At 37.6% G+C, this 22,398-nt stretch overlaps 3 protein-coding genes across 3 annotated transcripts; all 3 read right to left on the reverse strand.

The window, feature by feature from the left end:
- Nucleotides 1-1,557: 1,557 nt before the first annotated feature.
- Nucleotides 1,558-7,788, reverse strand: LOC102231870 (filamin-binding LIM protein 1-like). Its single transcript, XM_023353487.1, has 9 exons — nt 7,699-7,788; nt 7,174-7,442; nt 6,653-6,999; nt 5,144-5,289; nt 4,228-4,321; nt 3,978-4,147; nt 3,028-3,206; nt 2,426-2,546; nt 1,558-2,316 (listed from the first exon to the last, which is right to left on the reverse strand). Exons 3-9 carry the CDS (start codon nt 6,969-6,971, stop codon nt 2,206-2,208), a joined length of 1,140 nt encoding a protein of 379 aa, XP_023209255.1. The 5' UTR covers nt 6,972-6,999; nt 7,174-7,442; nt 7,699-7,788; the 3' UTR covers nt 1,558-2,205.
- Nucleotides 7,789-9,461: 1,673 nt separating this feature from the next.
- LOC102231609 (transmembrane protein 82-like) lies at nt 9,462-13,507 on the reverse strand. The gene is made up of 6 exons (XM_023325389.1): nt 13,319-13,507; nt 13,180-13,252; nt 12,915-13,107; nt 11,489-11,906; nt 10,680-10,864; nt 9,462-10,594 (listed from the first exon to the last, which is right to left on the reverse strand). The coding sequence occupies exons 1-6, from the start codon at nt 13,404-13,406 to the stop codon at nt 10,529-10,531; spliced, it is 1,023 nt and encodes a 340-aa protein (XP_023181157.1). The 5' UTR covers nt 13,407-13,507; the 3' UTR covers nt 9,462-10,528.
- Nucleotides 13,508-14,740: 1,233 nt separating this feature from the next.
- slc25a34 (solute carrier family 25 member 34) lies at nt 14,741-21,978 on the reverse strand. Its single transcript, XM_023325691.1, has 6 exons — nt 21,657-21,978; nt 20,418-21,194; nt 17,893-17,958; nt 17,007-17,159; nt 15,651-15,785; nt 14,741-15,553 (listed from the first exon to the last, which is right to left on the reverse strand). Exons 2-6 carry the CDS (start codon nt 20,889-20,891, stop codon nt 15,383-15,385), a joined length of 999 nt encoding a protein of 332 aa, XP_023181459.1. The 5' UTR covers nt 20,892-21,194; nt 21,657-21,978; the 3' UTR covers nt 14,741-15,382.
- Nucleotides 21,979-22,398: the final 420 nt, after the last annotated feature.

Raw genomic sequence — 22,398 nt, forward strand, 5'->3', positions numbered from 1 at the left:
GCACTTCTACTCAAGTAAAAGTAAAATGTGTCCGTCCAATAAATTACTCAAATAAAACTAAAAGAATATTTTGTAAAAAAGGCTACTAAAGTACCCAGTAACTGATCGAAATATCAGTCATTTAATGTTTAAAAATTACATCAACCAAAAATGTAAGTTATGTGAAAATTCTAGTATTTTAAAGACCAAAACGACAATAATTTATATGAATAATATAATTACAAAACAACAAACTTAGGCAAAAGAAAAAAATTTCCAAATAAATTTATTCAAAGATTAAAAACTTATGGTACCTTAACTAAAACTGTAGGTGTATGTCTATGTCTGGTGAATTTTTGGTTAAAGCAAGCTTATTCTTCATTCAGTGAAGTGACTAGAGTATCCAGATATTTTATTCAATATAATAAAATTACTCAAGTAAAAGTCAAAAGTACAGTGTTGTAAATATACTTCTAAATTTTTCCAGTAAGTTACTCAAGTTAATGTAACTGAGTAAATGCAACTAGTTACTACCCAGTTTTGATTATTATTAATCAGAAGTGGCCAGAGTTCCCCAAAAATTGTCCTCAAATATTTTTACCCAAGTAAAAGTACAACATGTTTTGTAAAGGCTTTTAAAGACACTTATCATAACATCTAATTAAATATTTAACAATATAATTAGACAAACAACAACTATAAAGCTATGTGCAAATTATGGTATATTAAAGATTAAAATAATAATAATAAAAAAAAACATAATTATAAAATTTGAAGCAGAAGAACCACTTTTCCCCAAAAAAATGTTCCTCTTGCGTCCTGGAGTGTTTTTGTAATTGCTTTAAGTCGTATTAAAATCTCAGTAAGATCCTGGTTTCTATTTATAAATCTTAGTTATTGTTTGCTCTTATAATCTTAGCTAATCTGGCTTCCCCTGCCTGTCTTTGTGAATCTCAGTTCCTGTTTTATTTTGGTAGGCTGTGTTCCCTTTACTTCCTGTTTTCCTGTTAACACTCTTTCTTGTCAAATTTTGGCTTGGTACTTTGAGTGATTCTCATGCTGGGTTGTGCTCCGTTTTGGGTTTGTTTGCTTTGCTTTGTCAGTTTTTCTATAATTTTAAGTATTCATTGTCACATTACCAACACAGCTGTACATTCAGATTTTGGACTCACCTTATTTCCATGCCACTAATCACTTCCTAACAATTAATCCTCCTGTTTTCCGTCATTCCTTGTCAAAGCCTTTCTGTTCTCTGCCTGTCCCTCGTTGCTTCCTCCTGTGTTCATTGCCAGTATTCTCCACTTCCCTTTCCTGTCTCCTTCAGTGCCTGTAAGTCTGTCTTTCTCAATAAATACTCTAAAGATGAAGAAAATATACATGTAACATCTTTAAAAACTGACTATCGGCCAGAACAGCAATATAAATATCAGCTATTGAAGCTGGCCAGTCTATCCATATTTGAAAGCTTAAATAAAACCTAACAAAAATCATGCATTTATGAAAATACCATAATGGAAAAGTTTTGTCTACAACTGGTCATAGTTTGTTGTTGTTTTTTAAATCAAAACAGCAAAACCGTTTTTCTTAGAAAAAGATTTTTTTTAATTTTTTTGTGACATATTTCAAAAGATCTGTAATTCCAGAAGCCATTTTGAGATATAGACTGTAAAAATAAAATCAATTTATTGAAAAAGCTGAAATAGATTTGACAAATCAGGATGAATAATGCAGGCTCTGACCTGTTTACTTAGGAATCTTTCTTTCTCTTTATCTGCTGTTTTGATCTGTGATTTGTCTTAACCTGTTATATGATTATGAACTAAATACATTTATATACTGAGTGTGCAACATTTCCAATTCATGCATGTATCTTAGAACCTAATTTAACAGGCTATATATTATGTTACTTTAGATTTTCTATAAATGCTTAAAATATATATTTTTTTGTTGTACGAAGCTAAAAATTCCAGATTCTACTAATTTGTTACAAATAGTTTTTGCAAAGCCAGTTGCATAAATATGTTCAACGCATTTTTATCTCGAGTGCAAAATGATCAAGTATTAAAGAAAAGTTGATTTGTATTTCTCTGAAAGCCTGACATATTGGAAAGTAATTAAATGCGATATCAAAGAAAGCATTGTGACGCATGCTTTCCTGTGAAGGCACATGTGAATCGTTGGGCTGAACACTCAGTCTTCTCTTGCTTGCAGCGAGCACAGGTGATGTTACTGCTGCCCAGAAACCAGGCTGACATGGCAGGCTTTGCACAACATTTTCCCTTCCAAAGGATAGCAGCCGCGCTCGTTTGGTTCAGGGGAGAGCTGGATGCCACAGTCCTGCAGAGAAGAAGAAAGACATGCCGGCTGCAGAATAACGTGCATCTGCCTTATTTACATGTTTGTCAGTAAGTCCGTTCAGGAGACTGTCTGCAGAGTAAATACGTACCTCACATCTGTAGCAGTTCTCATGGTAGGAGCGCCCCAGACACTCAACAGTGTAGCTATCAGTACCATCTTCTTTAGGAATGATGAGCTGGTCACAGGCACTACACATCGGAGCATATTTCCTGTATACAAATAGTTTTAAATTAGAACATAAAAGTGGCGTAAATGAGAGAAAACATCATATTTTATACACTGAAATAATTAAATGGTAGTAAGTTAAAACATCCATCACAAAGTAATGTGTAATTGTGATCCTTTTTCAGAACTCGCATACGTTTCTTTTCAGACCTCCTGAGCTGGAAACGAAAAATAAAACCTCGATTTTCTCCCTCATGATAATTAAACTGAAGGTCAGTCAGATTGAAGGTAAAAAGTTTTTGAACGACATTTTTTCAAGTCTTCACTCCTGATTCAATACATTATGTAAACACCTTGGCAGACGTTTGGGTTTGTCTCTTCCAGCTTTTAACATTCAAAGACTGAAACGTTTCACTACCTTTAAAATGCTTTTACAAGGTACAAGGATTTTAAACAAAAGGCCGCAGGGCCTGCAACACATTCTTGTTGCTAATAGCACTTGACGTAATTGGGTTTTTTTTTTACCTGTAGTAGTCCTGCAGACAGTAAACTTCACCAACGTCCCCCTGAGCAAAAGCTTGCGCTCCAATTTGCTGGTTGCATGTTGTGCAGGTGAAACAGGAGGGATGGTACGTTCGCTCTATTGCACGGATTATCTGGTCGGTGATAATCTCCCCGCACGTCCAGCACAGCTCCAAACTGGCCTAAAACACAGAAAAAGATGCAGCACTGACTAATCATCAAGACCTAATAAGTCTTTATAACTTATTAGGTCTATTAATCACCTAATAAGTTGTAATTAAATGCAAGTTAACCATAACTTGCATTTATTTGCTTGTTTATTACTTTTACTATAAAGGACTGGTAAAGCAAATAGCAAAGATGGAGAATACAAGGTAAAGTTTTTAAACAGAAAAGTATGACTCTCTATCCTAATTGTATAGTAACGTACAAAGGTTTTATTAGCTTATTAACCTCATACTTTCTTTTTAGGGGAAGACATTTTCTTTTGAATTTTTAAAATCTGGATCAATAGTTCTCCAAAATGTAATAAATGTCTTTCAAAGTTTTTTTTAGACCTCGACGGCTTTTTCAGAAATAAAAATTTAACTCCTTGTCTCTGACCAGCAGTGTTTGATACAACGTCTGCTTGAAAAAGTGTTGGAATTGAAACACGATCGACTCCTGTTCTTGCTGTTGTGACTTTTTAATATTGATGAAAAATATTTACTACTGCCGCCGGGAGATTATCTCACTAATAAGACATTTTTTCCACGTTAAAATAAGACAGTATTGACTTAAACCAGGCTCAAAAATCTCTCTGAAAAGTTACTTGTAAGCTAGATATTTGCCCAGAAACTAGACCAAATTCTTGGTGTGATCTTGTGTTTTTGCAGAGTAGAAATGGATTCCTTCATCCTCATCCCTAATTAACCTTGATCTATTTTCTTGGAGGTAAATGAGCGCTGACCCACCTGATAGCAGCCTTCACACAGAGGGATTCCTGCCTTGTTGTAGTACTGCTTCCCAGCCAGGGGAACGTGGCAGGATCTGCACTGGAAGCAGCCCTCGTGGTAAATCCTGTTCAGGGCTTCTATCGCAGGTTCAGAAAGGGTCATGGGTTTCCGACAGAAGCCACACAAATCTGCACAGTTGCAAATATTAAAAGTTAAGATCAGACGATGGTTCATGTTAAACTGAAGGTGTAAATAGAAATCTTGCTACCTTTGCTCTCTGTGGTCGCGTCGTGGCTGTTTCTGTGAATCCCGTTAGTTTCTTCATTATGTTTTGAGCCTCTGGTTGGTGAAAATGCTTTCACCTGAAAATGTGATAAATAATTAACGCAAAAGGAAACTAAGACTGAAAACAACAGTTGAAAAACACAATTTATTAACAACATAGAAACTCAAATATCTGTCCTGGTCCAGTTTTTTTTTATTTTCCTCTTAAGACTCTCCAAATTGTCAAATTATGTCCTACGTCATTTTTTTTTTGCCAAAAGTGATTTTTTTTTTTTTTGGGCCTGAAATATCTTTTGGAAAGAAAGAGTGGTGAATTTATTTATTTATTTATCATACATTTTTTTGATTATTATTTATTTATTTATTTTATTTTATTTTATTTTTTTTATCACTTCTGGCAAAATAAAAAAAAATTACGTAAGCCATTATTTTAGGAAGGTGACAACATAAAAATGTCAACAAACTGTAAACTCTTCCGTTGTTCTAAATCTGTAAAATGTGTAAAATTCTCCGCAGCTGTAGACGAGGTAACTGTAAATCTCGTGCATCTGAAATCGCGCAGGAAAAATCTGGACAATGAAGAAAATTGCAGGAAGACTTTCAAAGAAAAACACACTGACCAGTAAAACAATGGATCTTCTGTTGCGATCCCTTCCCTTTTCCTTATCTTTTGTTACATTTTATTTAGTCCAGACAATAATAGAACAAAATGTTTTGAAGTACGCTATTGTGAGGAATTTAATTCACTTTTTACTTTCTTCTCAGTTTGCTGTTTCTACAAGACATGAGTTTCTTAGACTTTGCAAGTTGTTTAATGTATTCTTTTTAAAAAAAAACTCCACCAGTGTCAGAATGGTAAATTATGACGTGAAAATCAAGGTTTTAATGGGATGCGATACCTCTTTGTTGGAAACTGGGAGCTGGTCGGGACTCTGTGGACGGAGGGGAGAGATCAGGGACGGAGGAGGAGGAGGAGGAGGAGGAAGAGCTGCATCTTTAGAGAACGATGAAGGTAGAACGTCAGGAGGAGGAGGAGGGAAAAGCTCTGTTTGGGAGAGAAATCAACATATTCAGATTTACTTTATGGGAGAAATGGTTTTATTTGACATGACACTGTCATGAACATGTCAGTGAGTCTTTATGAACGTTTATGAATGTCGTCATGAAAAGTCACTCGATAAATAATAACACTTTTGATGGAAAGTTGATGCTTATAATGGACTTTTAATGAAATTTTGTATTAAAAATGTAATTATTTACTGAATGACACTTCATGACAACATTCATAAACATTAATGAAGAATCCTTCTTGTTTATGACACGTTGTTATAAACATGACACTTCAAATAAAGTGTTACAGATAAAAAACCACCCAAAAATATTTCTTTAACTATTTGTTTTGTTTTTTTTTAACATTTGTAAATTTTAAATATTCATCATATTTTTATTGATGCTGTTGTTTTATTTATGTCTCTGCCTTTAGAGCACAATTCTTTTTATTTATTTTATGTGGAAACAAAATAATACTAATACAATTTTAGTATTTAAAATTTAAGACAATTTAAGTCTTAAATTTTGAAGTTTGATTTTTGAACTTTACAGTTATTTAAGATTAGAGAGCATTGAGACTTCCTGAAACTCAGAATTACATAACCTCGGCTAAATTTTGTTTCATAACAGAATAAATTTATTCAACAGAGATGAAAAGAATTTGAAAAGCAAAAGTCAAATAAAGTGTTGGATCTATGATAAATAACATCCCTTTTCTACAAAAAAAGAAAAATAAATAAGTCTACATTATTTGCTTCACTGCAAAACACAAAATCTTACCAAATATTTTTGGGTGAGTTTATTTGCAAATATCTTAGTTCGCTTGAAATAAGACAAACCTAACTTAAAAGTAACGTTTCAGTTTGTTTTAAGTGAATAATTGCTTAATTTTGATAAAACTGTACCAATTTCACTGGCTGACTACTTAATTAAAGACATAGGAAAAATGTCTTGCTATAAGTCATCAATATTTAAGAATAATATACTTAAAACAAGCTGCTACATCTTGCAGAAAAGTTACCAGTAAGTTAGTTTTGTCTTTTTTCAAGTGTACAAAAATATTTGCAATTGAAACTAGACCAAAAATATTTGGTAATATTTGTGTTTTTGTAATGCAGATTACAGTTTTGTTGTTTTTCTTGTACTTTTGAAGATTTTGGCTGAAAGCTTGGACAGCCCTGCTCTGATTAATGTCTGAAATGTTTTCCACCATTGACTCTTTTCTGTGTAGAACACCAGAGGAGGTTTGGATTAGAAATCTCTGCAATTACAAAGCAGCTTTCTGAGTGAAACCACGGGATCCAATAAAGGCCGAAAACGAGGAACAAACACTTTAAAACAAGCTCGGTCATGAATACCTGAAGAGTTCCTGTTTTTCTCCTGCACCTCGGCTTTGGTGGGTCCTGTTGAGGCAGGCTGGGGTTGACTCTGAGGGCCGGACGCTTTGGCCCGGGGCCCCACACCGGTCCAGTTTCTGTCAGTGCTAGTGGGTGACGTCTCCGCTGCTCTCTGCCTGAGGGAGGAGAGGTCATCACCTGCAGCGCTGTGCTGCCTGTCTGGGCCGCTGTGGCTGCGGAGGGCCGGCTGCTGCTGCTGTGTCACGGTGGCTCGGTGAGGGGACGACAGCGTGATGAAGACGGACGAGACCATCCTTTTCTGGGGAGCTGCTGATGCCATGGTTGAGTGAAACCCTCATACAGCCAGACTGCAGCACAGAGCAGAGGTCATTACCCAGAGAGAGAGACACGTTAACGCCCTCAGTCAGCATTAAGAGGCTGTTCACTTTCCTCCTGAGAGGAATAATCACACACCTTCAGCTTTTATCAGACACAATGAATGGTTCAGAGGAAGGAATCTCAATCATCTGGCTCCAACTTACCTGGTACAAAAGGAGGCGTGAAGTCAAGTCTTTATCTTCTTCTTTGGTTTGGATATCAGAGTTTCTGTTTTATTTCCACTCCCATGAGCTGCCTGTGAGAGAAGACTTTACTCCGGTGGAGAGGGGCGCCTATCTGTAGAAAGCCACTCCTTTTTCCTCCTCTATCTCCCTCCCCTCCCCAGCTCTGCCGTCTGCCGACCCCTCCTCCTTTCTCTGGCTGAATGACAATCCAGCCTCCCTTCTGACCATAAAAAGTGAACAGCTAATCTCTGGCAAAGTGCAGTAAAAAAGGAGAGAGAGAAGAAAAAAAAAACATGACACATTCATCCACTATGAAAACTTGGCAAACACTGGAACAGTCATACACTCACTCAGATGCATGTACACCCCCACAGAGTTGTGCAACGTGCAGTTGTACCAACAGCACTGTTTTTACAGTGTCATAAAGGGTTTTTCACCCTGACGTGGACGAGCAGACACACACAGCCAACTCCCATTTTGTTATCTATCCGGATTGGACCGTACCTGGCGTTCAGAGCAGCTTTGCACCTCTGACTGTCCTCTGTTTCGTCTCTCCTGTACAGCTCTGCCTTATTGTCCTCTTAACCTTATTTTCACTACCTCCCTCATTGGGTCTGCCTCCTTTTTTTCTTCTTCCCCCTCTTTCCTTCTTCCCTTCCCCCACATTATATCACTTTTGGTCTCGACTCACTATCAGTATCTTGTGGCATTAGCAGCCTTTGGCCCCTGCAGAGCTCCAATTTGGGACACACCATTTGACACACTTAAACTTTTCCTGGTTGTCAGCATCTCGGCGCTTTGTGGCATGTTAGTAGAGGCAATGATGTGGGGAGCAATCAAAACGCCGGACTGAATCCGTCATATCAGGGCTTCTGATCAGCAAATATTATGGCTACTTTCAGAAGTCTGTGACGTCCACTACGCTCCTCAAAGCTAAAAAAGGGATGTTGGAAGCCGAGCAGATCTGGGGGCGTGCAGAGAGGGTTAACAGGAGATGGCGATGAGGAGAGTGATGGGGGTCTCTGTTGTTCCAGCTCTGTGGAAAGGAATGCTGCGGTGATGTCACGGCTGCAGGAGGGAGCATGCCCACGGATGATACAATCCCGGGACCCGCAGGCTCCGCCCCCTTCCAGCCCAAATCCTCATTAAACCCTGTGAACCTCCTTCTGCACCCTGACTTTTCATTTCTGACCTGCCGTCAGAGCAGAGTAGCTTTTCACCGCTTTTTGTTCCCTCACCTCGCAGGAAAGACTAAAATGAACAAAAGGGAGAAAAACAAACAAGATTCACAGGAAACAGTAAAAGAGGATTTAGGACTTTATTTGTTGGAAGCAAAAGTGTATGATTATGAAATTATTCTCACTAATTGTAAATGGTCTGACAGTGACATGCACATTTTTTAATCAACTAACTCCATTGCACACTGTTTTTTCATAACTACACAGTATTTATGTTACAATTTTGCCCTTTATTCTGTTTTTATTCTATATTTTATATTCTGTCTTTTTGTGATTTTCTATCACTTTGCTGTGTTGCGCCGAAATAAAGGATATTTCTATTTCTAAAATCCTAAAAAATTACAAAGGATTTGTGGAGCAAATCTTCTGGTATAGGGGAAACATTTCCTTCTAAACAAATCTGTTGCTCGTCTACTATCCTTTATACAGTTTCTTTTCTTAAACGAACATTTTCTCTAAAGTCCGTTCAGTTTATTTATTTAAAACAAATGTGATCGGTACAAAACGTAGCAAACAGAAATGAAACTTAAATTTCAGACTGGTTGATGGAGAGCATCAATTTTAAAGTTGTGCCCCTAAATTCTCAGTTGGATTTTGGTGTGGACTTTGACTAGGCCATGTTTTTTTTATTCTGTTGTAGCTATGGATACGTGGTTAGGGTCAGTGACCTGATAAAAGGTGAACCTCTGTTCCAGTCTCCAGTCTTTTGCAGCCTGTTCTTGCTGAAGTAAAGGATCCACGCAGCATGAAGCTGCCACTACCCAATGAAAATGGTGCCGTACTTTATTATTATTTTTATTTATATTTATATTTTTATATCAGTCTTTACATTTTCTCTTCATTGCTACTTACACATATTTCTTTTAAATAGGAACATACAGTTGTTTAATCAGAAACAGATTTACACTTTGCTGAAATGCGATGAATTGATTATTGAAATAATTAACTAATTTAGTCATTGATTAATCATCAACTGGAGGATACAGACTTTTAAAAAAACAATTTCTGAAAGAGCGACATTCTCAGAGCAGTAATTAAACCAAAAAAGGTACAAAAATTATATACATGTTGCATTTAAGTAAAAAATATACCTGTCTGTAATTATTTTCTACCCAAAGTGGCATAGCTTTAACTTCACCTGGTTCTCTTGTTGTACTTATAGTTTTATACAAAAAAGGCTTTAATGAAATATCTGCAGAATGTGAAGTTATTTTAAACCTGATTAATTGATTGCTACAATAATCATGACTTGCAGCCTTAGATTGCATTAGTTTCTTAATGATTCTCATCTCTGAGTGAAAATAAATTATAAAAGGAGCCCCACATCTGTTTGTACGTATGATAATGATTGTTCCCTGGGAAGGTGAAGAATTTGCCTCAGATCGATGATGACAGATTAATTGACCGACTGAATGTACAGTAGCATAATTCAGAGCTGCGGTAATATCCGCTACTCCTGGAAAGACAGAACAGTCCTTTGTCCCATGTTATTTTATTGCTAAAAAACTTGGAAATTGTTATTTTATGAGAAAGTTTCTCATGAAAGCTTCTGGACCTGCAAGATGCTGGGCAAGAAATAAGATTAAAAGGTTTTCCTGTGAGCTCATGTAGTAGAGAAAAGGTTGATAACATGTGGGAGCAATCAGGGAACCATGGAGGTAGAGCGAGACTTCACTGAATGTATGCTTAAAAATGTTCTTTTTCTGCAGAAATATTCAAAGGTGAATTGTGTAAAAAAGTCACGACTTCTACTAAAATAAATCTGGGCATCATTGACATTTTTCTGTAAGGTATTATTACAGGTTGAGCTTCACGAGCCAATGGTTCATGCATTCAGAACGTTTTTAGTATTTTATAAGTTTTTGCATCTCCATAAGAAGTTTGACTAAGATATAAGAAATAAGAGATTTTCAATCTTTCTTTCAGCTTGAAATAAAACAGAAATGTTTTCCTTTTGGCTACCAACCATCCCCTTCTCCTTCTTGTCCAAACTGCATTTCAAATACCACTCACCAATTCAAAACTAAATTCAGAGCCTTTCTAGAAACATTCAGCCCGTTCCTCTGACTCACGATGGTGTGTTTGCTAACCATCTTCTACTGTATTCTCATCCTTGATCTGTGGCAGGTCCTCTGTTTGTCCTGGCAGCGTTCTCGTTCTTCCTAAAAAAACAAACAAGACGAGTTTGAGCTGTCATTTTTAGGTTCCTCATAATGGAGCTGTTTAACAATCCAAGACAGGAAGGACCTTTAACGCAGCCTGCAGCAGATCCTCAGAAGGCAGCAGACAGACTCCTTCTCCCAGAAAAGCGACGAGGATGTGGAGAACGTCTGTCCAGTTTCCCACTGCCAGCATGAGAACCAGCAGGCCTCCCAGTCGCAGCACCACGGTCCGCAGCAGGGTCTCTGTGATGCTCAGCCGATGTTGCTCCTCTGTAAATTAAAAAAAAAATTCATGCAGCTTCTGTGCACCACAAATCTGGAGCAAACGTCCAGAAAACTGCAAAACAGCCAAAACACTGATTTCCTTTAAACCAAGACTAAAAACTGATTTTTAGAGTTGCTTTTGAAACATAATGAATTAAAAAACTGACCTACATCTTTGATGTATATGACTTTTTAAATCAAAGTGTAATGTTTGTTCAGCTGCTGATTGCATTGTGTTTTCTTCAGGACTTTGTAATTTTGTCTACAAGAACGTTTAAAAAATACTTATCAAAATTGACTAAATGTTTATTTTGTATTTAACCTAAATTTTATTCCAAATATGAACGTTTAGAAGGAAGAAAACATGAGAATATATTCATTTCCTTGACTGAAAAATTTCTATTTTTCTGCTGCGGAAATTTTATGCAGATTTTGGATGAAAACACTTTAAATAATGGCAAAAAATATATATACCCTTTTTAGTTATCTTTATATTTAAAAACACTACTCAGTTCTACACTATTTTGGCTAAAGTTATTGAGAGACAATGTGAGGAGCCACGTGTGGCTGCAGATCGCAGACAACGATTAGAAAATCATGGCTTTAATCAGCTGCTCTGAGCAGCTTCACCTTGGTTGTAGGCCACCAACATGGTGTAGCAGAGAGTGAGTGGAGTCCAGAACTTCATCGCGTCCTTCTGGGATAAGAAGTGCTCGTAAACCGTGGTGGTGGAAGCCACAGCTGCTGTGCCAAAGGCCAAGATAACCACTCTTTGCAGCGAGGCCAGCATGGTGTGTCCAGAGGTTAGGAGATTGATGCACTTCCCACAGTAACCATCGGTCCTGTGCAGCGGGAACAGCCTGGCCACATGGCGCCACAGACCGCTGCTGTAGCTCGCAAATGCCCAGCTGAGCGCAGCGGCCAGGAGCAAGCCGAAGGAGCTGTGTAGCGCCCCCTGATGGATGAAGGCCAGAGTGCAGGTGAGGCTGCAGCCCAGAGAGAACTGGCTCTGGACCAGGAGCAGCTCCAGACCTCTGGACCCGTCGTCCTGGACTCAGACAGAAACATGACCGGAAACGAGTCCAAATGTGAGGCAACCAGAAACAGCATGGGAAATGTTTTTACTTTTTAAAAACATCATTTTATTTGAATTTTTAATAGGAGCCATTCATACATTTGTTATTTTTGGTGCTTTAAAAACTTTTCTGATTAAATGTAAATGTTGTTGTTTTGTAGGTTCTGTTATAATCTGGGATTGTTTGAGTTGGTTTTGGGTTTTGTTCACTTCTGTGTTCCTTTATTCCTTTCCTCTGATTAGATCAGACATGTTTCTGCTTTTTTTTGGTTTTTCTACTGATTATAGTTTATTATATTCATTTCTTGTCTAGTTATTCTTTGTTATCTGTCTCTGTGTCTCTCTTTCTCTCTCTAAGCAACTATTTTATTTAATCTTATTTATCAGGGTCACACAAGTCTTGTATTTAATTTTCCTCACCTACAAGATTAGCCTCTTTGATAAATAAATGAAATTAAATCCAAACCTCCTCAAATTTCTCTGTATGTTTGTTATGCTACCAACTTTCCAGGGGGAAATGTCTAATCACTTCTTTTCCAAAACAGTGCAATAGATTTATTTTTGGCCTGCCAGAGAAACATATCTATCAAAATACAGTCTATATTTATGACTACAGGGATATAGTCACAAGATAAATAGAGCAGGATCCATTAAAATGCTTTTTGAAATAATTGTTGCTGTTATTTTTCTAATTTACTCCCAAAAAGCCATTATTTTATTACATTTCAATAATCAGTGTAATGTTCCTTTTTTTCTTCATGCATTTTGTACACAAATGTAGAAAATTAGGATTAAATTTACAGTTTTACAGGGATAATGTGTATTCTCATAGTATATTCATACTGTACTAACCTACTGTGTTGAGTCTGAGCTTTGGTGAAAGTTTAATTCAACTTTAAGGGGTAATTTTCCCTCCTACCTCCTCACTCCATGTCTGAACAGTTTTCTAGTTTGTGCTTTTGGTGAATTTTGTGAACTCACCTGTCCGGCGGAGGCCAATGCAGAAACGGCTCTGAGGGAAAACTCCAGCACGATGAGAGAGGAAACCCTGTGGCCCACCAGAGAGAGGACGCCGGTCAGCAACCAGAACTGGACCGCCGCTCTCCATTTCCTCCTCAGAGGATTTCTAGAGGAAGACGACCTCCGTCTGTCTCCACCTTCAGTGTCAGGATCACTGAGCGCAAAGGAAATTCAAAATAACTAAATGAAACTTTAAATGTTTTCCTTGCTTCTACAATAAACTCACCTGCATGCTTGAATGAAATTGTAAACTCTCATCAGATTATAGAGGACTGAAACTCCACAGGCTCCTACCAGACCTACAATAAAAACAGGAAAAATACATCAGAGTAAAAAGTGTTGAAATGAAATCGTTTCAGCCTCACCTTTAAAAAAACAATCAATTGGATTTGAATCGAAAGGAGTCCATTGAAAAATGTCCAGGATCCAAACGAACGGATAAAAGATGTTCATGTTTCTCCTAGTTGCTCTTAAACTCAGAAGAGGATTTTCCACTCATGCCGTCAGAACGCTCTCCAGCAAAACCTTTCTCTGATTGAGTTTCTCCTGCTGAGGAGCCGAGCTTCTGGCCGGTCAAAGGTCAAACAGCTTGACTCCTGTTGTCACTCTAAAAAATTTCAATGAAAAAGGTTGAAAGTCCCCTGAAAAGATAAGATTGTTTGAAGCAAATAAACACTCTTCAATGAGAACAATGGGGTCTGAGTTTTACATCTGATTTTATTGTTTTATTAAAGTATCTTTTTACTGATTTTGAGTATTTGTACAATGTCTTTAATATTTAAACACCTATCATTAAAATATTTAATTATTGTCATATGTCTTATAAAAATCTTTTAACACTGTGAGGTAAGTTTTCATTCAATCAGTTTCCTGATTTATTTTTAGCAGCAACTTCTCATGTATTTCCACTTAAGGAACATTTTTCTGGATATAATTATTAATCTCTGTTGTTTAATTACATCTACCAGATAAAAACAAATTTCACAAATCAACATTTATCCCAGAAATCCTCCCCTGTCAGATGCATTGTTGATATTTCCCTGAGCTTTCTGAACATTTCAGAGCATTCTCATCATTTTTCATCCCAGTTTAAACTAAAGTATTCATACCTATTTAAGTAAAACAAAGCATCTCATCACAACCACAATAACTATATTTTAAATTATAAAACTGAAAGCAGGAGGATTTAAAATGATTTAAAAATATTGTTTCTGTTTCTAAACAAAAAATATATTTAATCCTCTGAGTTCAATCAGTTTTTTCAGCTGTCAACTGACAATCACAAGTCTTAAAAATACTGTAGACTGAAATTAGCACATCTTTGATGTTTGGACAATTATTTTCACGTCTTGTAAATTGTCTTTTGCTTTTATACACAGATAAACATGCAGACTTTGTACATTTTTAAATTATCCTACCTATCCCTATCAGAATGCTATTTACATTAACAGCAGAGTATTTTTTTTTATAATTTTGTCCTTGTTGTGCAATATGTTGTTAATTTTTATCTTTTTGTGAATCAACATGTTTTGATTGCCTGTCACTTCACTGTTGGTGCACCTGAACATTAAAGGCTATTTCTATTCTATTCTAGCTTTTTATTTTTGCCTCCTTTTGGCTCACATTGGACAGCGCTGTCACTGTTAGCAGACTTTATGTAATAATCAAGATTGGCGATCAAAATATAAATAGTGAAGAGACTGAAGGTTCTGGGTAATTACATCTGAAAGGAACAATAATGAAAAATGTTTTTGCTCCCAGGTGTATTCAAAAGACAAAACTCAATATCATTTTTGGTAATATTTACAAAACAATATGTTTATTATGATTACTTACAACAGTTAAAGAGCCTGGAGTTCCCAGTGTTAAAAACTTTGAAGGAAATTAGATCCTCTGCTTTGCAGGATCTTTCTTCTTGCAGGAATAAACAAACAATAAACAATAAGGCAAGAGGAAAACACATGAAAATCTGACAAACACAGGAGTGCATGTGATGAAAAACAGTTTGAGTTTTAGCCAGCCTTTTTCCTTCCACTCAACCTTCTCTGTGAGCAAGAAGCCATTCTTTGTAAAACCTGATCAATGGGTTTATATTCATCATTAAACTCTTAATTAAGTGTTTGATCGTCTTCCACATCAGATGTGCAGCTAATGCTAAAAGATGCTAGTCTGAGAACTTAGAGGAACAAATAATGATGGACATTCTGCTACCGGCTTTGTTTGATCATCAGTATTTGTGCAAATATCCTGAGTTTCTCTCCTTGCAGCCGATGAGCCATCATCCCCTCATGAATGAATTCATCTTTCGTTGGTTAAAAACAATCAGAAAGCAGCAGAAATGTCAAGTTTTGGATGAAATTCAGAGTCACTTGGTGACACAGTCCCTCTCAGGTCCCAGAGGCTCCTGTCCTTCAGCTCAGAGTTTTTCTCTATTTGTCTTTGACGGCTTGTTGCCTCATCAGGTCCCAGAACAGCATGCTGAGCACCGTGTGCGGGGCCAGCCGCAGGAACACGGGGCCCATGCCTTTATACAGCCCCAGGAGGCCCTCGGCTTGGCACACTTTGAGCAAACAGTCGGTGAAGCCGTGGTACAGGCGGCCCTGCGGAGCAGATCGCAACCTGGTAAGTTCCCCTTTGACCTTTGGAAGAGTTCACCCTAAAAACACACAGACACCTTTGGAGATCGTCCAAACTCACTTTGCGAAACTCGTCAACTGGCTGGTTGTAGAGGCGCGTGCTGATCACGTCGAACGGAGTCATGGTGATCGCCACGGCAACGCCACTGATGGAAGCAGCGATCAGCGCCGTCAGCCAAGCGTTGGCACGAAACCACTGCAACGAGAGGAGGAAACTGGTGAGAAGAATGCAACTAACGCCTGATTCAGATATAGATATCAATCAATCAATCAATTCGCTTATTTAGATCCAAAAAGGGAAATTTATTTACAACAAGTAATGATGACGGCCAACACTTGCACATTATTAGATAAACTCTTATCTAATAAAACAAAGATAAGAGGATCCGTCTGAGATAAATGTCAAAAAATAAAATTAGATGCATAAAAACATGAGCTAAAAAATAAATTGGACCGCAGGAATTCAACAAGCTTCAGTCAGGGATTAAATCTTAAATCAGTGAAACAGATCAAATAAATTGGCACATTCTGCAAATTTTGCATTTAAACCTTTTTATGTAATATTAAAAATACATTAGAAGATGGCAAGGAACAAATAATTCTTTAAAAAAATGAAAATATTAAGAGTCCTCTCCACTGAACCCCATTGAAAACCTCCTGGTTTTTCCACCAAATATTGATTTCTGAACTCCTCCTGAGTTAAAACATGAGTATTGCTGTTTCTAAATGAAAATGAACTTGTTTTCTTTGCATTATTTCAGGTATGAAAGCTCTGCATCTTTTTTGTTATTTTGACATTTTCTCATGTTCAGCAAATAAAAACTAATTTTTTGCTTGTAACATCAGAGACATGTTGTCAGTAGTTCATAGAACAAAATAAAAATTTTAATTTTACCAAAACATATAGCTATAAAAAGTAAAATCAGAGAAACTGATCATTTTAAGTGGCCTATTATTTTTTCCAGAGCTGTATTTATATATATTTATATATCAGTTGATCTGTAGCAAAGGATGAATCTGCAGCTAAAAAAAATATTCCAGCCCTTTTTGCTTAACCCGAATGCAGAGTTGATCAGTTCATTGTTATTTTTGGATTAACCAATTAATAAATGGATAACAAAAGGTGCTTAATAAGAGATTTCTTAAATTATTTTTTTTACAGAATTTGAAGCAGGTGAAACTAAAACAGCCACTTGAAAAGTTCTGGATAGAAAATATTTAAATACAATGTTTTTTGGTTTTTTTCATCTTAAATGCAAAATGTATGTAAATATTTTTTAGAATATGATTTTCTTTTTTGAACCTGTATATGCCAGTTAATGACTAATCAAACACAAATTTAGTTGATTAATTTTGATTAATTCGCTAAATTGTTTAGATGTACGGGGAGAAATGTCAGGTAATTTACTTTATGTACCTGAGAATGTGACACCCAGTCCTTGGTGGAGGTGAAGGTCGCCAGCTGAACTGCTGACCCCACCATGACCCGAGGAACTGCCCCGTTTACCCCCCTCCACAGCCCAGTCAGACCGTCTCTTCTATAGATGGTAACAAAGGCATCAGACACACCCTGAAGAAAAAGAAATGGTTAGAAATATGACGTTCTTAGCTTGTATTTAAATCAATCTCTACACTCTTACAGAGGTTTGGTCTTTATTTCGTTCTAATTAAAGTGTTGAAACACAATTTTCTTTTGTTTTAACGTCCCTGAAAATTACAGAATGACTTAGCGAGACAATGTAAATAAAGACATACTAAATGAAGCAGTAATGATTTTAAGGTATTTGAGTTTTATGCTAAATTACAAGTACATGAAAATTAATTTGGATATCATGAAAACGTTCAATATATTTGGTCATTTATTTCAGAAACTCTGTTATATAGATTCATTCAGAATAAAATGTTAAATTCAACAACAACACTACACTGTAAAAAAAGAAAATAAAAAAATGTCTCTAATTTACGGTAAAATACCGGCCGCTGTGATTGCCAGAATTTTACAGATTTGATCATATTTACATATTTATACGATAAAATTTGTATTTATAGAACATTCTGACAACCACAGCTTTTTCTGACAACCATTACCATACTTTTTTTTACAGTGCAGTCATGTAAAGGCACTTTAAACAATAAAATAATTTTAATCCAAACATGCATATACTCCAGTTTAAGTTCAGTTTATTATTCAAATTAGTTTAAAATTAGTTCTGTTATATTGAAAGCTTGTACCTCTATCAAAAACCTAATGGAGTTTTCCATGACAAACATTTATAAACACAATGCTCTGCCATTTTTCTTACCAGATGGTTATGTTGATGACCAACAGCGATTGCATCCACAGTCTGAGCTTGCAGGTGAGTCTTCACCTGTGGAGAAAAACGCGGTGCAAAGTCTTAAACTTTTTTATTTCTCTGACAATTACTGAAGTGCAGACAGAATAAAGGCTTGTATGTTACACACACACCTTTACAGGAACAAAACAAACACATCTGACAGCGACAAATGAGCCGCACGCCACAAAACATTAAAATAGTCTCTTAAATACAGAGTGTAGACGACTGTAAAACTCCTCACTTTGTGTGTTTACAGTAGGACCCAGATGGGGCTGCGGCACGCATGTCTTTTGTGGCAGAAAAAGAAGAGAAGTACAATTTAGTGAGCTGGACACAAACGGTATCGTCTTTCCATGACGGTGCAAAATGTTTGGTGGCTCAGACTGCATGAAGTAAAAGCTGAAGCAGAGGAACAGCAAACCGATCAGGAAAATACTCGTAAAACGACGGAGCAGATGAAAGAGGAAAGGTTGGGTTATATTAAATACTCCCTTACAGTAAATGTAATTTAAGACTCATCAAACAAACACATTCAGACAGAGCTGCTCTACTGGGACACAAATAGAACAAAGACATCTGAGAAGACCTGAGCGGACAACTCTTGTTTTGGTTTTCTCAGTCAAAAGGAGAGACCAACACCAATATATAATATATAAGTTGTATTCGGTCTTTTTTTTTCTGCTAAAATATGCAGCTAAATAATTGGTGTGTATTGTGTCAAGCCTGTTAAAAACAAAAGTAGCAACAAGCCGGTCCAGGCAGAGTCATTCCTCAACTGCACATCCAGTTTTCAAAGAATCATTTCTAGCATCACAAAACCTTTTTTAGCGGTATTTCTACTGATCCTGCAGCTAACCCAACATGTAAAAACAAGCAACACAACACTGGAGAAGATCATAGTAGCCAACAGGATCGGGTTTCAGCTGTAGAGCTTTATTTTCAGTGTCACAGCTGAAAATAAAAAAAGTAAGAAAATTTAGTTATTTGTTATCATAATTAGACCCAAAAGAAGCAGATTGTTACATGCTAAGGTGTCCAAATGTGACGTCCTGCTTTGACATTAAAGTGCTAGAATATTCACAGACAGAAATGTGGTTTTCTACAGTAAGTTTGTATTTTTCCTGCTTTGAAATGGACCAAAATATGATGTCATACTTTGGTCTCAGTCACGGCTGACAGGCTTTGATCTCCAAATATCTGCAAGAAAGTATCCACTGGACTGAACCGGGCCCCGTCTACAGTCGGAGCAACAATTAAAACATTTAAAGCAACTAAAAGTTTAGAAAACAAACCTCTGCACATGTTTTTACCATTAATGTCCATATTTATGGAGGTTGTCGTCTATTCCTGTCAGAGAATAGATACTTACCAAAGTCTTTCTTAGCTCTCTGTTTTTTTCAGCTGCGTCTGCAATGTTAGTTGTTCATTAACTAATTTGGGGTTTTTTACCACATGTACATGCGTGTTGATTCTGTCTGTCTTGCACATGAGTTTTAACTTTCCATTACACACATGAGAAACATAAAAAGAGCAAGAAGAAACCTGCAACTACCCAACAAATAATTCATCAAATTAATATCTATTGTATTGATTAGATACAAGAAATCATTTTGAAACTGTATCAACATTTTTATAAGTGCCTATGATTTCTCAAACAGATAGTAATGATTATTACTATTATTATCATTATATACATAGAGATATTATCTAAGTGCATGTTAAAGAGTAAAAATATTTTAATTAAATTTTCTGGTCCAAATTTATTGAAGTATTTAAAATTGTAGCTAAATCATAGATGAATAATAAAAAGTCACATTTAACGTCACTTGAGCGCAAATACAGAACGTTTTCTTGCAAATATTTCTAAATTAGCATCACTAAATCAGTGATTCCCAAAAACAATCCCGAAATCCTGGATGTTCAATGTTATTTAATTTTAATTAGCACTTAATGGATACAAAAAAATCTATTTATTAATATTTTAGTGGTTTGGTAATCAGTTTTATCAATACATTCGGGCACAACCAGCGCTTTAGGGCATTCATGAAATTGATGTGGCCCAAAGTGAACATTTATTTGACACCCCTCTCTTAGAATATCTCCAAATATTTGGGATGACCAAATAAAAAAATAAAGATTATAAAACAAAACCAGAACAATCCAATTGTTTTACATTTTCTCTCATGTTGGCTGATTTTCCTTTAAGGTTTTAACCCTGCAAAACCTCACTCTGTCGACCCATAAAAGGCTGCAGAGAAGCACAGCAGTTTGAATCTTTATATAGGATGAAGTTCACTGTCTTAGAGAGAGTCCTTTTAGTCAGAGGCTTCTTCAAATTTGCTGTAATACAGACTGCTACAGGAGATCCTTCCTGCTCACAGCCATCGCCATCTACAACAAATCTTTGAAGAATTTTGAATTAATATGAGTGACAACAACATTTAATTTCCCTTTAGGATCAATAAAGTATTTTTGAACCTGGATCTACTAACCAGATAGGCGGGAGAGGCGATGAGGGCCCCCAGGGCCCCGGCCCCGGCCCCTGACAGCAGGCTGCCTCCATGAAAGGCGGTGATGCCCAGAGAGTCACAGCAGGAGTAAGAGCCCAGCCTCACTCCGTTCATCACGGCCTGGTAGATGAGCCCCGCCGAGAGCCCTTTCTGGAGGCCCCGGAGCCCATCTGTGCGGCCCACCACCCAGAGGGCCTGCAGGACCCCTCTGTAGTGGATCTGGTAAGACCCCCGAGCGCGGAGCTCACCCTGAAGCTGCAGACGCGTCTTCACAACCTCCAACGGATTGGTGAACACGCAGGCCGCACAGCAGGCCAGAGCACCCAGCGCAAAGTCCAGAGGGGGCCAGACGGCCGGAGGGGGCCCCAAAACACTGCGGGGGACGGCAGGAGAAGCCATCCTGTGGGAGAATGCCGACTCTTTGGGGGAAGTTTCCAGCAGCTGGGCGCTGGTCATCCCTGAGTGGTCTATTCAGTGCAGAGGAAGAGGAGGGTGCAGTTTATCAGCTGCAGGGATGAATTATTGTCCGCTTTGCATGTTTGTGTCTGTTACAGAACGATACTGCGCCACTCTGCTGCCCTCTCTGTCTCACTCTTCTTCACTTCCTGGTCTGGGAGTGCACACGCAGGAGCCGCCACCTCCAATCGAAAGTATTCATTAAGTGAACACTTCTCATGTCTGAGTTTTGGCTGGTTTACAAAAAGCCCAAGGTCGAAGCTTCACTTTTTCCCACCACATCGAGGATGACGGAAAATCCTCCTGAAATGACAAATATTCGCACTGAAAAAACACAAAAACCTGAGGATTTGTGGTCTAGTTTCTAGTAAACTTGAAATAGGACCAAACTGACTTGCAAGTAACTTTTCACCAAGATATAAAAGCTTGTTTTACTAGAAAACTATTAGTTTCACTGGAAGATTATTCAACTTATAACATGGGGAAAATGTCTTACTGTAAGTGAAATAATCTGCCAGTGGAACTAGTAATTATTTATCTATATTATGGACATATTTACTCAAAACAAGCTTCTGCATCTTGCCGAAAAGTTACTAGCAGTATATAGTGTCCTATTCCAAGTGTACCAAAATATTTAAACTAGAACACTTGGTAAGATTTCTGCTCAGATCAAAACGCTTTCATCTGTTTGACTTTCTGAACAGTAGCTCAACAGAATGCTCAAACATCTTCAACAACAGTAAAACTGGCCGGAAGTAGATTTACCTGCCGGTATGAGATACCACTTATCTCCTGTGTGTGCTGACTTCCCTCTGAGCCCCACAGACTTCAGTCTGCAGCTCCATTCTTCCTCGTCTCATTGTAAACATGTGTCCTCAGCACATTCATTGTTACAGGCTCCTCCCTCTGCCCCCCACGCCACAGCCAATGCAGGCCCGGAGCAGCCTGCCACATCACCGCTGGCCCCGGCCTGCACGAATCAGGGGCCGGAGCGGCTCTCGGCCCCAGCGCTGCTCCTATCGGAGCTCTCTGGGTAAAAGGTTAGCGTGTGGGTGAGGAGAAAGCAGGGCAGAGTCGGTCAGGTCAGTGTCAATACCAGGAGAAACCCGCTCCCAACAGTGTAATCTGGATAATCCCACCAGCAAAACAAACAAATTAACTCGTTTTATTTAGCTGCGTTTTATGTACTTCTTTCCCTGAATTGGCTTCTTTCTATTCTAATGTAGTGATTTGCGGATTTCTTTTATTCCTTTAGCTAATTTTGAAACACGTTTTCAAAGCTTGAAAGCATTTGTGATGAAACTTGATCTGAACGCTTGAAGTTTAGATGACTCGTCTTTCTCCATACTTCGTGTGGCGTGTAAAGCAGGCGCTAGATGTCGCTACTTCCCTCAGCGCAAGCAGGAGACCAGAGGCCTCCAGACTTTTTGTCATGAGAAATAAAATGGTCAAGTTGAAAACACTTGGAGCCTGAGCCAGACTTTAGAAAGGGCTTTCAGAGGCACAA

The sequence above is a fragment of the Xiphophorus maculatus genome, chromosome 20 (assembly GCF_002775205.1).
Source record: "Xiphophorus maculatus strain JP 163 A chromosome 20, X_maculatus-5.0-male, whole genome shotgun sequence".
Classification (NCBI taxonomy): Eukaryota; Metazoa; Chordata; class Actinopteri; order Cyprinodontiformes; family Poeciliidae; genus Xiphophorus; species Xiphophorus maculatus.